At 40.1% G+C, this 15,703-nt stretch overlaps 1 protein-coding gene across 1 annotated transcript; it reads left to right on the forward strand.

Annotated features, from left to right (window-relative positions):
* Window positions 1–467: 467 nt before the first annotated feature.
* On the forward strand, window positions 468–14,691 carry LOC127358278 (solute carrier family 2, facilitated glucose transporter member 1-like; the record flags this gene model as incomplete). The annotated part of the gene is made up of 9 exons (XM_051391265.1): window positions 468–749; window positions 1,461–1,621; window positions 2,838–3,078; window positions 3,239–3,401; window positions 5,911–6,098; window positions 7,170–7,274; window positions 7,365–7,463; window positions 8,413–8,616; window positions 8,897–14,691. Coding segments are annotated over 9 exons (1,761 nt in total), but the record flags the coding sequence as incomplete, so codon positions are not given.
* Between the last annotated feature and the right edge of the window lie 1,012 nt (window positions 14,692–15,703).

Here is a 15,703-nt window from a genome sequence, read left to right on the forward strand (position 1 = left end):
TGAATCGAGAGTATTATGGGGGCCGGCTCAGAGCTGGTGGACGGCTTCAAAACTGAATTTCATTTGCATTTAGCTGACCATGTTCAAGAAAGAAAAGCAGTCATAAAAACAATTAGAGCAACAGATCACATAACTGACACTTAGTGTGCAGGGCCTCTAAACTTTTATACAAATATACAGTCTATCCCCTAAATGTTATGTATTCATGTTGGTTTTAAAGTCATATTTGTTGGTTTTAATGTCATTTTTTAGGATTTCTTATTTTTATAAATGTATGTTTACATGGATCAGATGAAGAGCCGATGTCATGGCAGTGGTAGTGATTTCAGTTTAGACATGATGAGTAATCTTGTGTGGCTCCATGTGTACTTATGTGTCACCGTCTGATACCTGATGTTATTGTTTATGCTAATGTGTGCTGCATCACTGACCTGTCTGACGTCAGCATCGCAGTTTAATTGCATCTGTATGCCGCCTGCCATTACTGGAAATGTGATTATGAGCTCAGATTTCATATTTATTATGTCTCTCTCTCTCTGTCTCCTTCCTCCACATCCTCCTTTTATTTTCACATTCATCTACATTTTCTGCTGCTTCTTCTCCATTCTTCTTCTCATGACAACACTTTCTCCCCCCCCTCACAGGAAGGTAATCAGGTAACAGGCTATCTCCTGTTCTCTCTGGGCACCGCTGTCATCGGCTCTCTGCAGTTCGGTTACAACACAGGAGTCATCAATGCGCCAGAGCAGGTTGGTTGAGCTGCAAACAGTTTGCACCTTAATGTCTCTGATGTGAGCAACAGGTAATCGTTATGGTACATATCTGCAAATCCTGTTATGTAAAGCCACAGATCCCAGCTGGTGTCTGACATCAGAACAAACCAAACAGGAGAGGAAAGCTCTTGATTGCTCACTCACTGCTGTTAGTTTGAATGTTGCTCTTATCTCTTGGTCCCTAGGTGCCAGCTTTACTTTACACCAATGTGTCTCAGTTAGTTCAGATAGGAGAATTGTCTCTGTTGGAGGACTGCTGTAAGATCCAGGCAGATACGATGAGTGGATTTAAACATGAAACTGTTAACCCTGTGCAGCTTTAAATTTGATTATTTGAGTTCAAACAGGTGAAGCTTTCCATAACTACCCTCAAATCAAGCTACGACATTTTTTTGTTGCTAATTTGGCAACAGCATAAAGTGAAATATACCAACTACTGCGTACATTTCAGATAATTAAACATCATATCTGTCCACTAGGAATGGATTAGTTAGCTTAGCATAAGGACTAGAAGCAGGGAAACTCTTGACTATTCTCTGAAAGAAAGCAAATGTGTTTTTCCCAAAATGTTGAACTATTCCTTTAACTGGCCATTATAGCAGTGCAGTCTTTACACATTCAAGATTTTATTTTTGAGATTTTCCTTCTCTTCCATTCATCTATTTATTTTTCTGTCCTTGCCATCAGAAACTACGATCTTTCTTCAACGCTACCTGGGTTGAGCGTTATGGCCAGGAAATCAGCCCGGGGGTGTGTACCATCGTCTGGAGCGTCGCCGTCTCCATCTTTAGCGTTGGCGGCATGGTTGGCTCCTTCAGCGTGGGAGTCATGGCAAACCGATTTGGCAGGTAGGAATATAGTATAACCAGCTGAGGTGTTTTTTCTTTAATGAGAAGCTAATCACTCACATTGTATCCGTATAATGCACAGGTACAAATGACAATCTGAATTTCAAGTATTTCTTTTGCTGTGAGTTTTGTGCTTTTCCTTTAATGGCTCTGAGTATTTCCTGTGTGGTTCAGCTGAACTGTCACAAGCCATTACTGCTAATGGAGGACATGAAGCGTGTCTGACTTGAGTCCAGTGCTCGGCTCTAATGTTCCCCAGAGTTGTTCCTTCAGTCCTCCATTTGCCTCTGTGAAGCAAACCCTCTTTCTTTCTGCATCAACACTGTTGTTTTAAACCACTGCCATAAATATTTTTTCCATGTACCGTGAAAGAAAGTCGCACTTCACAGTGGAAACTACGAAATTGTCAACATAGTCAGATTAATAAAAATCTGGGTAAAATACACTTCTCTCCAAGAGTAAGATGAAAGGTTTGATGCCACTCTCGTGTTGTATGAGGTACTCATCCATAGTCAGGGTATTACCTACAGCAGATGCTACGCAATGCACTGCTGTGCAACAAAACACATTTTAGCCGCCTAAAAAAAGGCCCACTTAAAAAAATCAATATCAGGTTAAGTGTACGCTATATTTAGAATATTTTAACCACTTGGCCTTGCAGTCAGCCAGCCCAGAAGCTGTAATAGCCATCCACGCTCTTTTCAAAGCCACCAGAGTAGATGTATTCTTATCTAATTCTCAAATAGGGAGCGAATAGAAGTATTGCCCAAAATGTTGAAGGATTCCTTTAAATAGAGATTTAAATGTAGCTAATAAAATCCTAGACTCACAAAAGAACAAAATTAAGAAATAGATTTCCTGATATTCTGACACACGAGGCCATGCACTCTAAACACACTGTTTGCAGTGTAAACACCCGTCTGTCAATAAACTCATTAGACAGGAAAGCTCCTGACCTTCCTATACGCTCAGGCAGGTCAATCAGTCCTGACACACTTATGGTAATTCCTCAGTTAATCAATGAACTTGTCGATTTTGGTTTTCTTTAACCATAAACCTCTCAGCTGCTCTCCCCATCACCAACCTCCTTTCCTCTTGTCTCAGTAAATATAACAACACTAAAGCCAATTACTAATCTACTAAAATATTGGCATGTGTTATGTTTAGAAACACTGTACAATCACATGTTCTCTTTCCTTACCCTCCTCCTCCTCAGGCGTCGCTCCATGTTCCTGGTCAACTGTCTGGCGGTGATCGGCGGCCTCCTCATGGGCTTCTCCACCATCTGCTCCTCCTATGAGATGGTGATCGCCGGTCGCCTGGTCATCGGCCTGTTCTGCGGTCTCTTTACCGGCCTGACTCCCATGTACGTGGGCGAGGTGTCGCCCACTCCCCTCCGAGGAGCCTTTGGCACTCTTCACCAGCTCGGTGTGGTGGTCGGCATCCTGATCGCTCAGGTCAGCAGGAGGCTTCCTAACAAACCTCAGATTTAATGAAACAACAGCTGATTTATGAGCCATAAATCTTACTGAAAGAAGATCTTACTGTGTAATATAGTTAGGTACAGTACTGATTTGCTGTAAATCTGACTCAGCTGTTGTGGCCCTGTGTGTTTAGATCTTTGGTTTGGAGGCTCTGCTGGGCTCAGACAAGCTGTGGCCCCTGCTGCTGTCCCTCACTGTGGCCCCTGCTGTGCTGCAGTGCATCCTGCTGCCCTTCTGTCCTGAGAGCCCTCGCTTCCTGCTCATCAACCTCAAACAGGAGGAGCAGGCACGCAAAGGTACTGTGGTGGCAGTTTGTTTAATAAAGCAATCAGAGATCTGATCTAGTCTTTCTGTAAGGTTTATTCAGCATCTATAGATGAACTCACAGCAACACTCACAGCCATTCCTGCTGCTATTACTGCTACAACTCTGGACAGTACTACTGCTTCTACAGCTACTACTGGTATCCATTCTGCCAGTACTACTAATGTACAACTACAGATACCTCTACTACAGTCACTACTGGTACTGCTGCTACCTGTACTACTACAGCTAACACTACTGCTGCTTCTAGTGTTTTTTGTGCTACTGCAACAACAGTTGTATACTGGCTGTACTGTTACTGGAGGACTGCTAACACCACTGCAACTACGGGCACCATAACTACCACTACGAATATTACTACAGTCACAACTGTCACAACTTCTACTAACACTACCTGCTGCTTTACTACAGCGACTAATGTCTTTTTTACTACAGTGCCACTCCAGCCACTGCACCAGGCGATGCTTTTACTGTCACCAATAATACTAATTCTGCTAATGCACTACTGCTGCTACTGGGTGTCGCGATGTTCCGATATTGACAATATCCTTAAAGTTTTAAAAGTGAAATATTGATATTGCGTAAGTAATCCAGTGCCTCTTAAATCATGTTCTGTTCTGTGCTTTATCGTTCCCACCCCAACACCATAGGTGGCAGCAATTAAGTGAAAGTTATTATTTTTATTTTTTTCAATAATATTGATTGCAATAATATTATTATTGTGAATTCTTTTGGCTACAATAATCATGTTGTAAAATAACTGACACTTTACAAATAACTTTTGCAAACTCAGCTTCAGTTACTACTCATACTGCTTCTGCTTCTGCTACTGTCACTACTACTACCACAGCTTATACGGTAATAACTTTTATTTTAACTACTGCCTCTATCACTACTACAACTACCAATATTTCTTTCTTTATTTCTTTTTTTACTACTACAAATAATAATACTACGGCCAATTCAAACACTGCTGCTCTTCTGCTGATACTTCTGCTACGACTATTGCTATTTCTGGTTCTTGGAAGACTATTACTTCTACTGATATAACTGGATTGACCATTGCTACTGCTGCAACCATTACTGGTGCTCCTTCAGTTATGTAGGTTTCCATAGCTACGGCCATAGAGATTCATTGTGACATTAAAAAAAAGTAAGACAGAGGAGAGAGAAGGAAGGAGGAAGAGAAACTGGGAAATGGGAAATAGAGATGCTGAGAGAAAGGGCGCAGGTGAAAGTGAGAACAAGAAGAAGAGAAAGATCAAGGAGAAAGAAAGAAAATGAGACAAATGTGTAGTACAGATACACAGGGGTGAGATCAGGTGAGTCAGGGTGAGGTTTTAGCCTGGAGAGAAGAGTCCTTGAACAGACAGAAGGTTTTGGCATCTGTTCAACACGGAGCCTGTCAGAGGTGACTCTGAGGCACTGACCCACTTCTCCTTCACACCTCTCATTTGACATGAACAAAAACAAACACGAGGCTCAGGCTCCACAGTTAGAGTTGCACCATAGTTTCTGTGACTGTGTGATGTTTGCAGTGTTCACAGCTTACAGATAAAGAACCTGCTCTGACTCTTCATTTAGTTTCAAGCAACAGATGAACCAAAAAAAAGCAACTAACAGGTCTGTCTGAACAGATTGTGGATGTGTGGAGGACTGCAGACTTTTTGGATAATACTGAAATAGTTATTATTCAATAATATTATAAAACCTAAAGCCACTTTGTGTCTGATTTTTATGTTATTATAGCATCTTTAAATTACTCTGATGGCATACGTTTTTGTTTGTCGAGAGATGAGACAATCCCGCTAAAAACCGGTGTTGTCTGTGTGCTTTTATCTAATTCATGTCACTGTTCTCGGGTCAGATCCGTGGAGGTGAAAGGGGGAGGATGAAAGAGGGGTGCATGCATGTCGTCCACGTTGTCTTCTCTGATACTACCACTGGAGGGTGCCACAGTTTGGGATTTTCAAACACTACTCTTGTGCCTTTTTTCTGTCTTTAATGGGTGGTATCCAGTGGAGAGCTGTGAAGAAGTAAGGGGAGAGAGAGATGCAAACAAGGGTTGTACTCAAACCAAATTAAATGATTGACAGGCCATTTCATATTCTGAAAGGTTAAAGCTAAAGGTTTGTCAATCAGAACTATTTGTAAAGACACAGACAGATTTTAACTCAATGTCTTCTTGTTGCTACTTTAAAGCCAAAATGGCGTGGAGTGGACCTTGTCTTTTCAAACTATTTCCAAGATCGAGGATTACAATACAACTTCAGTTCATATTTTAAATGAACATTTATTGGATTTTTTTTTGTTGTCTGATTACTGTTGCAGCTTGTGCTTTACACCAATGTGTTAGCACATTGACTCAGCATGAACCTGTCAGCACAACAGAGCACTTTGTTTTTATTTTTTCCCTGCCTTTATGTTTGTGTGCAACCAGCAACAACAAAAACAAAGACACAAATGTGTTTCCGTTCACAGCACTGGTGCGCCTGCGTGGCAGTGAGGATGTGAGTAAAGACCTGCAGGAGATGAAGGAGGAGAGCGCCAAGATGGCCATGGAGAAGAAGGTGACCATCCCCGAGCTTTTCCGCTCGGCGGCGTATCAACAGCCCCTCCTCATCGCCGTCATGCTGCAGCTCTCCCAGCAGCTGTCAGGGATCAACGCTGTGAGTCAGCAACAGGCAGCATGTCCACACACACACACACATACACACACATATACACATACACACACATACACAGAGGGCTGCATATGAATACACACTTTTACAGAAAGAGATTTTTTTACTCTTTGCTTAGATCCCTGTTTGTTGTTACCCTGGCAACATCTACTCTGTGGTCTATATTAAAAAAAACATACATATAATATTAAAGTTGTTGCAATAATCTCACCTAATAATATAGTATCACTACAACACATACAACTAAATAAAATACAAACATACTACATTGAAACCTTTGTAACTTCCACCACTGAATAACATTTTTGTTGTTATATTTGAATGATCATACTGCAGACAAAAGTTAAAGAATCCTTATTTTGCTCTTTGTATTTAAAGTAACCTCTTTGTTGCTTCTTACAACAGTTTGTCCTAGATTCATGAGATATAAAGTGTGGCAGACTATTCCAATGAGACATGGCTCTCTATACATAATTGTATAACCAGGGGTAAAACTGGGGGCTGTCTGGGGCCCATAGGCCTACACTCTTCTATGTCATCAGACATAGTGGGACTCGCCACCAGGAGAAATCCCCTGTGGGCCGCGGAAGCAGCCTATTTTATGATGTATAAAGTCTGCGCGCGCACACATGTGCACCCATGGCAATCCTGAAACCAAAGAGCACATAACAAATCCCAATGAATCCCCTGTGTATAGCACAGATAATACAGAGTATACAGAGACACACACACACACACACACACACACACACACACACACACACTCTCTCTTCAGTGAGAGAACAAAAGGACACTTTGTAAATACTTTGTCCAGCTGGGTCACTGATGAGGCAAATGTCAGCTACGTCCTCCAAGTATGAGTCAGGGATGGATTACAGTTTGGTTCATTGTAGGTGACCGTGATTATATGATTGGACCTTCTGTAAGTTACAGTGTCATGTACAGGAAATACTTCCAGTAAAAACGTTGGTACTTGACGGGAAATTGTCTTTAGACTGACTTAGAATCAAATATAGACAGGCATTAGCATAATTCTCCATCCTCTTTTTCCATCAGGTGTTCTACTACTCGACAGGAATCTTTGAGTCAGCTGGTGTGAAAAAACCTATCTACGCCACCATCGGAGCCGGCATCGTCAACACCATCTTCACTGTTGTTTCTGTGAGTGACGTCAGAGTGTTTCTCGTCGCTCCTGCATGTGTTTGTGTTCATTGAGCAGCACATCACTCACCCCCTGTGTCTGTCCTCCAGCTCTTCCTGGTGGAGAAGGCAGGACGAAGGACTCTGCACCTCCTGGGATTGGGTGGAATGGCGATCAGCGCTGTACTTATGACCGTGTCCCTCCTTCTGGTGAGTTCAGTACTATCACAGCTCCCTCATTAGTCGGTACTCCAGAGCGTCATCAGTACAACGTGACATCAGTGTTGTGGTGTGGTTACAGGTGCAGCAGAAACTTTCAGCATCTGGCATTAAATTACTCTTTAAGCTTCTTAGAATGACGGGTTTACGTACAAATTTTCACCAAAAACAGTACTTTGCCGGAACTGTAATTGGCTTTGAACTTATCAAGCATTTATAATCAGGTAGGATTTCTGTTATACTTAAGATGACTCCAAGCAATGCACTGCTGTGGATGGAGGCTTCAGAAAAAATGATATCTATATTTTTATATCTTTGTGTGTGCTATATTTAGAATATTACCAGTGCTTAATCTTGCTGTCAGACAGACAGTCCAACAGGAAACTGAAGCCATATCGCTTTCACCAACTCCCTTGACAAACAAAAACATCATCATTTTACTTTGCAGAACAGGGGAGTTGCTGGTCTACCAGTGCCTCAATCCACAGCAAGTATTGTTAGTCGGGATCTGAACTAACATGTTAAAACACCATAGTCCCACAGTAACTCAAACAAAAACAAACTGATCGAGGCGTAGGTGGACCAGCAACTCCCGTGTTCTGCGAGGTAGAATTACTGTTTTTGTCAACAGAAGCTGGTGGCTTTGAAAAGAGTACAGATTAAAAACAAAAACATTTGAGATGGATGGATGGATCTTAAAACTCAAATAGTTCTTTTAGCTGGTCAGAATTTTCAGTCCCACAGTTATGTTTTTCACCCTAAGGTGTTAATGACCATTCAGTTAGACAGAACACAAACAGATCTTATGACTTGTCTTTATTTAAGCTTATGAATAGCCTTGATGTTCCACTAATCATTAGATAATCATTAAATAAATTCTTATATTTAGAATATCTCACTGTCTGCTGTTTCTTTCCTTTTTCTGCCTCTATCTGAGCAGAAGGACATTCCTGCTATGAGCTACATGGCTATCGTGGCTGTCATGCTATTTGTGGCTATGTTTGAGCTGGGCCCGGGTCCAATCCCATGGTTCATTGTGGCAGAGTTGTTCTCCCAGGGGCCCCGCCCGGCGGCCATGGCTGTGGCTGGCTGCTGCAATTGGACGGCCAACTTCCTGGTTGGAATGAGCTTCCCCAAACTAGAGGTAAGGGATTGTCCTGGTTTGATCTGGTCAGAACCTGTTTTGGGTTTAGTTTGAACTTCTATTCTTATCCTTATTTTAGCCTTAACTAATTTTGCTTTTGATTTCCCATACTGGAATCTTATGTGTTATATAAAAATCTTCAAATTATATCACACTAGATTTTCTTCTTTCTTGATATATTTTCTGTTTTCTTGCCTTTTTTCTCTTTCTTTCTTTCATGTTTCTTTCTGAACATGAAAAATGTCTAAAAGATTCTACCTCCCCTCTCTTGTGTCCTCAGGAGGTATGCGGGCCTTGGGTCTTCCTCATTTTCACCACCTTCCTCCTCCTGTTTTTCATCTTCACTTTCCTTAAAGTCCCGGAGACGAGGGGCAAGACCTTCGACGAGATCGCCCGCAGCTTCGGCAGTGCCCCGCCTGCCGCCTCCTCGCCTGTTGAGGAGGCTCCTGCCAGCGCCAGCACTGCTGTGAAAGCCTCACCGGTAAAGGAGAAGGTCCCGCTGGTGGAGGCGGCGGCGGCAGCAGCAGCTCCGCCCTCCGCATCTGAAAGCACGCCCCTTGAAGATAAATCAAACTCCACAGTACAGGAGAGTGTGTAGAGCAGCTGTATGTACACTTTTAATGGGTGAAGGGGGTTATAAATGAAGGAAGAATCACTGAGATTTCAAAAATGCTGTAAATTGTAGTTAATAATCACATCTTGGAACAATAGGAATTATATAATTTTATAATAGACCTACTGAGAACAACAGCGTTATCAATTTATAGGCTTTGACCTTTAAAAGGTCATGCTTTCTGCTTTCATGGTAACTCCTCCTTATTTTTCTGTGACATTTCCTACAGTTCCTTCTTTATATCCTCCTTTCCTAAACTGTAAAAGGGAAGCAGTCAATGTACAATACCACAGATTCAATCTACTGTGCATTCCTAGGAATCAAGCTACACTCGTTAAAAGGGTGAGTCTTTTTCAAGACAGCTGTGTATCTAGTCAGGATGACACTTTTCCAACACGGCAAACACATGTTGCGTTCATGGAAATTGTTACTAACAGGTGAAGATCCAGGTAATATCCATCACTGCAGACTAGAAGCAGAGCGTGTTGACAATGGCACAGCCTTTGTGCAGGTGTATCCAAACCTATTAGAGAGTTCAGGTCCATGTAGTGAGAGGGAGGTGACACGGATAGCGATGATGCACATTTGTTATAAAGTCACGTATTCCTGTTATAGTGGATATCTTAGTGCAATATAACTTTGTAACTGTAGTTAGTGATGTCTAATTATGTTCTATCCATTAATTCCTGTCATGTTTTCGGAAGTGTTCTCATGTCACAGGTCCAAGAAGGGATTTTTAAGATTGAAGCTCCGCCTTCAGCTGTTGAATTCGAGCTGACAAACCAGAGAGCTTTTTAGCAATGCCAAAGTACTGAACTTTAACTGCCACCGGGTGAACACGTGACCTCAAACAAGTGTGTTTCTTCTGATTGTTAAATTCAGGGTGGGAAATTAGCGGCAGCCACAGGTCACGCTGAGTTTAATCATTCTAAAGGGGTGGTTAAAGCTGTGATCCACAAGTTTATTAAACCACCCTCAGTGCTAACCACTCATTTTGTGGTCTTGGTCAGTTCTACATTTAGTCCAAACAAACAAAATTTCCTGTTTACCAGACAATTTTGTTTAAAAAAAAAACTGCTCATGAACTCATTATTGGTTGAATCTTTCTGCTGATATATTGACAGGCAGAATCATTTGGTGTTAAATCTTGTGGATTATTGCTTTACTGCAGGGTCTTTTGTATTGGAAAACTATAGCTGATATAACGATAACTGTGGCTCACGAAGGTTAGGACTTGCTATTGAATGTGGCTCGTGGAAAAAAACATGTTGGCTGAATTGTTTTACACATGTAGATCACAGTAGGGTAACGTGCAATGTATATTTTTTGTTGAAGAGAAAAATATTTATTACCTTAGAAATTAATTTTTGTATAGAGTATATAATTATAAAACACTAAAGCAAATTTAGAATCATAATGCTTTCCAGAAAACCCCCCTGGAATGAAGTTGAATGAGTCTGTAGTGCGCTTTACCTGCTGTGGTGGAGGAAACCGACATCACGTGAAGTGCCGCTCAGAGATTTTGAATTGATTGAGAGTCAAACACTGTAAATCTCATCTGTTGCTCTCTAATTAGATGCACTTTGTTAACCAGTTAAGCAGCAAAGCGAAGCATTAGAGCCGCAATCACTGACAGCGCTTTATTTCAAATTAACTGAATAAAATGAAACACTATATTTACCTGAGCAATTGCGTATATCGGGCCAAGCTGTTATTAGAATAGATAAGAGTTATATAAAATGTGCAATCAATAACGAGACTTCAACCGATGGAGCTGATAATAAATAGAGGCAAGGGGAAGTGCTAATACAATAAACAACGGGTAGACCAGCCGTCTGTTGTTTGATTAGAATGTCAAATCTGGTTCATTTATTTTAGTTTTTTCAATCATTTCATATTTTCACAAAGGGAGAAATGACTACTATGACTATTTAATTGTGTGTGACTTCTGTGATAATCTGAAAAAATGATTTGGATTGTGTACTGTGAGTTAAATCAAAACGGGAAGCGTCATCCCATGACTGTCAGCGTGACATTGAGTTAAAGTGGGTTCATAAAGTTAGGAGTTGGTGCATTTAAAGCACCTCCAGTTTTTAGAGTTGCTCTGGATGCAAGAATTACTACTATTCAAAGTAATTTAAAGAGAAAAAACTATGGGAGGAAGACAGAGCCGAACGGAGCTTGGCATTCTTGCTACCAACTGAATTAGCCAGTTAGCCGATTTATAGATTAGCCTATACCTGTAAGTTAGCTAGGAAGCATCATGTGTGGTCTTGAATTAAATGACAGCTTGTTTATTATTTATTTAGGAAAAGTTTTGTCTCTTTAACTTTCGTCGGTTAGCCATCTTGTGCTCCAATAACTGTAGTCCTCTGATCTAACCAATGAGATTATTTCGGGCCTCCAATGCAAAACTGGCTCTTGAAAATTGTTTAAAGAACTAAAACTACAATCTGCCTTCAAGTAGTCCTGACAGTAGTACATGAGACAGATAATCAGTGAAAATCTCAGGTTCCTCTGGCTCCTAATGACATTTACAGGAATCCACCAGACCTGAATGAAAACAACCAATCAGAGCGAAGAAAGATTCTTGATTGTCTCATTCCTAGTTTGTCAAATGCCGATGTTAGGAATCAGACTCAACAATTAACTGTCTTCAAGCCACCAACCCTAAGTGTCTTTCTATCGTTCTTGGCTCTGATTGGTTGTTTTTATTCAGGCCCGGTGGATTCTTTAATATTCCATGAGGAGCACTAGGAGGAGCCTGAGGAGCCTGATTTTTTCACAGATTATCTGTATCATGTTCAACTTTAAGAATATAATGAAAGTTTGAGCAAATTTGACACAAGGTTATTTTCATAAAACTTACCTACTGCAGCTTTAAAGCCCAAACGCACTGAATGCAACTTTTGACATTACTATTGAGTAACATATTGTTATTAGGGTTAGGCTAACTTTTCAATTCAGCCAAGAGTACTTGCATAATAAGACATAAGACATTTTAAATCGTGCTGTCATGGATGACTGCAACCTTAATGACCTTCCAACATGGAGATACCTGTTTAAATTATTAATATATTAACAATGTTTCATCCATACATGTTGTCACTGAAAATCAGACCGCTTCCGGTGTGTTTCTGGCTTTATTTGTGGGGTCCAGACGCTGTTGTGACGCTTTGTCTGTTAGCCATGTGCAGCATTTTCCACCTTTACGATTTATGTATTACAAACATTGTATAGTATGTTTGGTGTATAAGTGTGTGACACAAAGTATATTTTCTATATTCTGTGTGAATTACTGTAGTTTAAAAAGCTGAAATAACTTTCTCAACCGCAGCAATTCATGCTGCACTTTGAGAACATATTTATTTATTTAGGTATTATTTCTTTTTTGACTACCCTGGAAAAATATTTATCTTGACAAGTAATTCATTTGATTTAAACTGAAGTGGTACCTGCCTTGCTTTAAAATACTGACTGAGTTGAAACATGAAATGTGTCTCTGTGCTGACATTTTTCAGTTGTTTTGAGAGATATAACCCTGTAAGACTCATTTGATGCGATGTTAAATTGCTTGTTAAAATGAGTATTTCTTACAGCGAGAGGCTAGATTATGGTCGGAGTCATGGCTTCGTTGTGTATTGCTGTATTTGTGGATGATAGTGACGTACTGTGTTTGCACTGGGGGTAGGTATGTGCTACACTCCTCTCATGGTTGTGTTCAGTGTTGTATTTAACCTCTCCTGCAGGGTCTTGCTTCTACACCCACTAACTTCGATATGGCACTAACACTTAACTTGACCAAACCTGAGTCTAATATGGATTTAAAATGCTTTCTATTACGTTTTGTGATATCACAATCTCAAATACCTCCAAGACTTGTGCTTGTGGCTTTCCTTTTTCTCTGAGTCCTGAGGTGAAATGAAGGTGTTCCAGAGGTAAAAGTGAAGAAGCACAGTGAAAATTGTGTTAATATGAAGTTGTAAAAGCCTAAATGTTACTTTTGAACAGGAGGGATTTGCACCTTAAGAATTTCAGTTTACTGTGCAGGTTTGAGTGGTTCAATGTGATTTTGTAGGCAAAACTCCCCAGTTACAAGTAAATCAGAGATTGCAAATGAAACTCATACACTCACCGGCAGCCTCAAACTTGTCATCCTAGTAGATTAAATATTTCGAACAAGTCAAGACAAATTCAAAAAATGCCAAACTTTTTCACCAGCCATACAAACTGAACGTAAATTCTCCAGAGTTGGAGCAGACAGATAAATTCAGCGTATCACAAAAGTATGTGAAAGGATTAGAAACAAATATGTGGACCCAGGTGCACACTGCTCCTAACCCATCTGCACATGTACGAACTCAAAACCATCCACTAACTGTACAAAGATAGGAGAGTATAAGTATTCATTTGTAAATATGTATTTTTTAAAAGAGTACTATTTATATGTTAACTTGCACGGTCATACGTGTGTTGAGATGTTTTTTTCCTTTGGGGTTGCACATGTACATTTTTTTTAGAAGAGAGGAACAGATTTGCTGATTTTAGTAGAAAAGAATTAGTCTCTTGGCACATTTTGCTCCTCCTGTGTGTGAACAAGAGCCAATCACCGACTATCTCCTCTCTTTCATCTTCATCTCAAGTCTTTCTCATCACTCAATCACAGCTATGTACTTTTATCTGTGTGCCTCAACAGATTACACTCAGAGCTGTTCAAAGGTTTTTGGCCGCCACTCTGTCGTCCTTTTCTGTACTTCTGAAGGTTCCCTGCTATAATGTCGTTGCGATGGCATTTTGCTGAATATCCAAACTACTGTATAATAAACCGGCTCTGAAAGGAATCACGTCGTGTCATCGACATGCTTTGGCTGCTGTGGTCTTTGTTTTTCTATTGTTTGTTGGGTCCTGACCTGTGTGTTATAAATGTGTATATAAATGTACTGACTGTGCTGTATGTTTGAGTGTTATCATGTACTGTAAGTCTGCTATTTGTGCCTCTCTGCACCTCACACATTCACAGACTGTTACTCAATGTGTGTGTTTGTGAGAAAGCTTCCCTTCTGCTTCTCTGTGTAAGACGTGTCTCTCATTCATTCACTCAGTCACACTTAACAGGTCACTCTATCGGGTGCCGTTGTAATTTACACACCTCAAGTAATATGAAATAGTGTACACGAGACTTTTTCCAGAATTTAGACACTAATAAACAACAATTGTCTCTCTGCTTTGCTGTTTCAGAGACTCAATCAGGTGATATATACAGGATGATTAGGGAGTCAGCTGACACTGTTAATGAGTTTTGGGTGATTAACTTTGGTTTCTGTGAAGTGATGGAAATGAAGTATTTAACATTTCTCTGTGCCACCCCAGTGATGCACCCCAACTGTTTTTGTTTGACTTGTGTTTGTACTGTACATACCAGATATAATGTTGTTAAATAAAATATTCATCATGTAACAAGACCTGGTGTGAATGTGTACTTGAGGGTTTTTTTTTCCTCATAATTTAGGGTGCATTTGAGTATAAAGTGAACATACAACCAGAGGTCTCCATTCAAAGCAGTGTTGTATGGAGCCACAGTTGAATGCAACTCACTTCCACCTCAGATTGCTAAAGTAGAGGGATATCAGTATGTATGTGAATACGCTATAAGATTTCACTTTGGTTGTATATTCTGTGCTCATGATTTAGTGTATATTAAAGGACCAGTGTGTAGGATTTAGTGGCATCTAGTGGTGAAGTTGCAGATTGCAGCCATTTGAATACAGCTCAGCCTTCCAAGCATTTAAGAGAAACTACGGTGGATGCGAAGCTTGTGAAAAACACGAACAGCCTTATTTTTCTTAGCCAGTGTTTGGTTTGTCCGTTCAACATGGTGGACTCCACAGAAGAGGACCCGCTCCCTCCGTAGGTAAAAATGGCTCATTCTAAGGTATTACTGATTGTACACTAATAAAAACATACTATCTGCCAATAGATCCTCCTAAATGTTACACACTGGACCTTTAATATGTCATGCTTTTATGTTTTATGTGGACCCCAGGAAGATGTTAAGCTGACCATAAGATAAATATGATCCAATTTAAAGCCAAAGTATCTGATTTTATGACATCATTTTCCATCTAAGTTCAGCGCTTCCAGCATTTCACAAATCAGACATTTAAAGTCTCCATCCTGATATATTGTAGGTAAAAAATATATATATTAAGATGTTTTCAACCAAATACTTAAATAGCAACAAATATGGCAAAAAGGTGTAATCCATAAAAACATATATTGTATGATATTCTGGGATTTAAAGGTATAACAACTTCTCAGATTAACAACAAATAACACTATTTGGGTTTTCTATTCCAAATTCAGAATATTTAATGGCACTAAAACAACATTTAGGTTATTTATATATATTTAAAATGGTCAATATTTCAAACATCTTGAGACCATGTTGGAAATGATTCTCACTGTATCACTGTG

This window comes from Dicentrarchus labrax, unplaced genomic scaffold (genome assembly GCF_905237075.1).
Source record: "Dicentrarchus labrax unplaced genomic scaffold, dlabrax2021, whole genome shotgun sequence".
Lineage (NCBI taxonomy): Eukaryota > Metazoa > Chordata > Actinopteri > Moronidae > Dicentrarchus > Dicentrarchus labrax.